Source organism: Bison bison, unplaced genomic scaffold (assembly GCF_000754665.1).
Source record: "Bison bison bison isolate TAMUID 2011002044 unplaced genomic scaffold, Bison_UMD1.0 scf7180017864365, whole genome shotgun sequence".
NCBI classification, from domain to species: Eukaryota; Metazoa; Chordata; class Mammalia; order Artiodactyla; family Bovidae; genus Bison; species Bison bison.
Genome location: NW_011494937.1, coordinates 1,354,859 through 1,357,321, shown reverse-complemented (window position 1 = coordinate 1,357,321; position 2,463 = coordinate 1,354,859). Strand labels below are relative to the sequence as shown.

The 2,463-nt window shown below is 56.6% G+C and overlaps 1 protein-coding gene across 1 annotated transcript in view; it reads right to left on the bottom strand.

Annotated features, from left to right (window-relative positions):
• Positions 1-6: 6 nt before the first annotated feature.
• Positions 7-2,463, bottom strand: part of RFX1 (regulatory factor X, 1 (influences HLA class II expression)) — a 25,384-nt gene continuing 22,927 nt past the window's right edge. Inside the window, exons 16-19 of the mRNA XM_010855520.1 lie at positions 2,345-2,442; positions 1,129-1,278; positions 817-1,025; positions 7-197 (exon numbers count right to left, since the gene is read on the bottom strand). Of these exons, the coding sequence (XP_010853822.1) occupies positions 23-197; positions 817-1,025; positions 1,129-1,278; positions 2,345-2,442 (632 nt within the window). The 3' untranslated portion in view covers positions 7-22. The remainder of the gene's footprint in view (positions 198-816; positions 1,026-1,128; positions 1,279-2,344; positions 2,443-2,463) is intronic.

The following is a 2,463-nucleotide window of genomic DNA, read 5'->3' as shown; positions in this document are numbered from 1 at the left end:
AGGGGCGCCCCGCCCCGTGCCCTCAGCGTCCCGCTGCGCGCACCTCGCCCATGACGGCGATGGGGGTCTCGCCCTTAGCCTGGGCCACACGATGTTCGATCAGGTAGTACATGTACTCATCGTAGAGCAGCCTGATGAGATGGAAGGAGCCGAAGCTGGCGGCGCTGCGCAGGGTCAGGTCCCGGATCACCATGGAGCTGGAGGTGGCGACAGACAGGAGACCCTCAGGCCCAGACTCACCTCTCGCCCCACTTCCCTGCCATGAGAACCAGGCTTGAGCAAACGCAGCTACCACCACCCAGCCCCGTACAAGTTTTCCCCGGGGTGTCCATCAGAGAGGGGCAGGGCCCTAGACCCATCCACCACCAGCAGAGTCCTGCTACTGCTAAGTCACTTCAGTCGTGTTCGACCCTGTGCGACCCCATAGACGGCAACCCACCAGGCTCCCCCGTCCCTGGGATTCTCCAGGCAAGAACACTGCAGTGGGTTGCCATTTCCTTCTCCAATGCATGAAAGTGAAAGGTGAAAGTGAAGTCGCTCAGTCGTGTCCGACTCCTAGCGACCCCATGGACTGCAGCCTACCAGGCTCCTCCGTCCATGGGATTCTCCAGGCAAGAGTACTGGAGTGGGGTGCCATTCCCTTCTCCTGGCCTTCTTAAAAGGTATCCAGTCCCTCAGGGAGGCGGGACTTTCTCTGGCCGCACTCTGAAGGAGATGGTCCTCGTCTAGCCCCACCCTCCTCGAAGAGGCGGGGCCTTTTCTTGCCCCCTTTTGCCCTGCTGCAAAGCGAGCGCCTCCCGCCCAGCTGGGGCGCACCTGTAGAACGACCACTTGAGGAGGAAGAGCTTGGCGGCTTTGGGGAAGCCAGTGCTGCCCTGGTAGGGCTTGAGCACCTGGCTCACGACGCCATCCAGCCAGGCCGCCCACTGCTCCAGTGAGTTCTGCTGCTGCAGCGTCACTTTGAAGTCCTGCTCCAGCCGCTGCACCACGCGGTCCTCGCAGCGGCACACCCACGAGGCCTGCTCCTGGGACAGAGCAGGAAGGCGGGCGCCCGTGACTCAGCTGCCGCCCCGGGGGCCCGCCCCGCCGGGCTACCCCAAGTTCGTCACCTGCCCTACCGGCGCTCACCTGCACGTTGGCGAAGTCCACGCGGTTGAGATCGCTCAACATCTGGTTGATCTGCGCAGTGTTCTGCAGCACAGCGCGTGCCGCCTGTGCCAAGTGGTTGAGCGATGTGTAGCGACGCAGGGTCTGCGCGAAGGCGCCGGCCGCTGCCACCTGTGGGGCCCCGGGCTTGTGGCTTTCTTGGAATTCACCCTTGCCCCCGCCCACTCAGGTCCCTTCCCTCACCCACTGTGACCTCTCTGAGCCTTTTTCTTTCTCCGAAAAGGGAGAAAAAACCTTGTTGCTTTTGTTGGGAGATTAAAGGGTCAGGATTTGTAAACTTTGGGTCATCAGCCACACAAATAATGTGTCCAAAAAAAAAAAAAATTAATGTATCTGAACACTATTATTTTTAATCAAAGCATATAAGAAGATCTGGGAGGGCACAGCCCAGAAAGGGCACCGCTTCCATAACCTTCTGCTTCATTCTGTTTGATTATTCCCTTGAATGTCAACTCCGGGAGGGCTGGAGTTTTGTCCATCTTGGTCACTGCTGTGCTCCCAGAACTTAGAACCAGGCCGAGCACACAGCAGGTGCTCAATAAATGTGTGTACAATAAATGAATGAATACATAAGTCTTGCCAGTTCCGAAGGACTCCCCCTGGATCCAGTTTCTAGTTTCTCCACAGACCAAGCCCAGCTCTCTGGTCCAGCAGACCCCGGGGATCATTCTTCTGACATCCAGTCTTGTGAGCATTTTCAGGACTTTAACAACTTTTTTTTCTTTCTTTTTTCCTTTTGCTCAAGAGCAAGCCCATTCCATCTATTTCCAAATATCTTGGTAGTTAGTGGATGTGTGGCACTGATGGAGAGGGCCATTATTCTGTTTCCTTATAGGTATCTTTTTTTTTTAACATTTTATCTCTTTCTGAACATCTAAAGCACTTTCTGCTGAAGCTCTCTGAAGAGAACTACCTCAAGTTTGCGTTTGGTTTTTATTTTAAGATGATGTGTTGCATACAGAAATACCACAAGTGGGTTGTGTCAGAAGTGGGCACCTGAGGAAGCTGGCTTGTGAAGACAACACCCACAGCTCACTCTGAGGGGACAAACACGGGGACGCATCTTATTGCCTTGGACAGGCAGAGGAGGCCGAGGCCCCCAGCGCCCCCAACCAGGAGGGAGGACCCAAAGCTGTGGGCCCGCGCTGGCCCCTCCGCCCCCACCTCACACTCTCACCTTCACCCGCAGCATCTCCTCGGGGATGTTCACCATGGCGTGGGTGAGCCAGCTCTCCAGGCTCTTGGCAAAGTTCCGGATCGCTTGGGTCAAGGCACCTGGGGGCGGCAGGGGGCTGG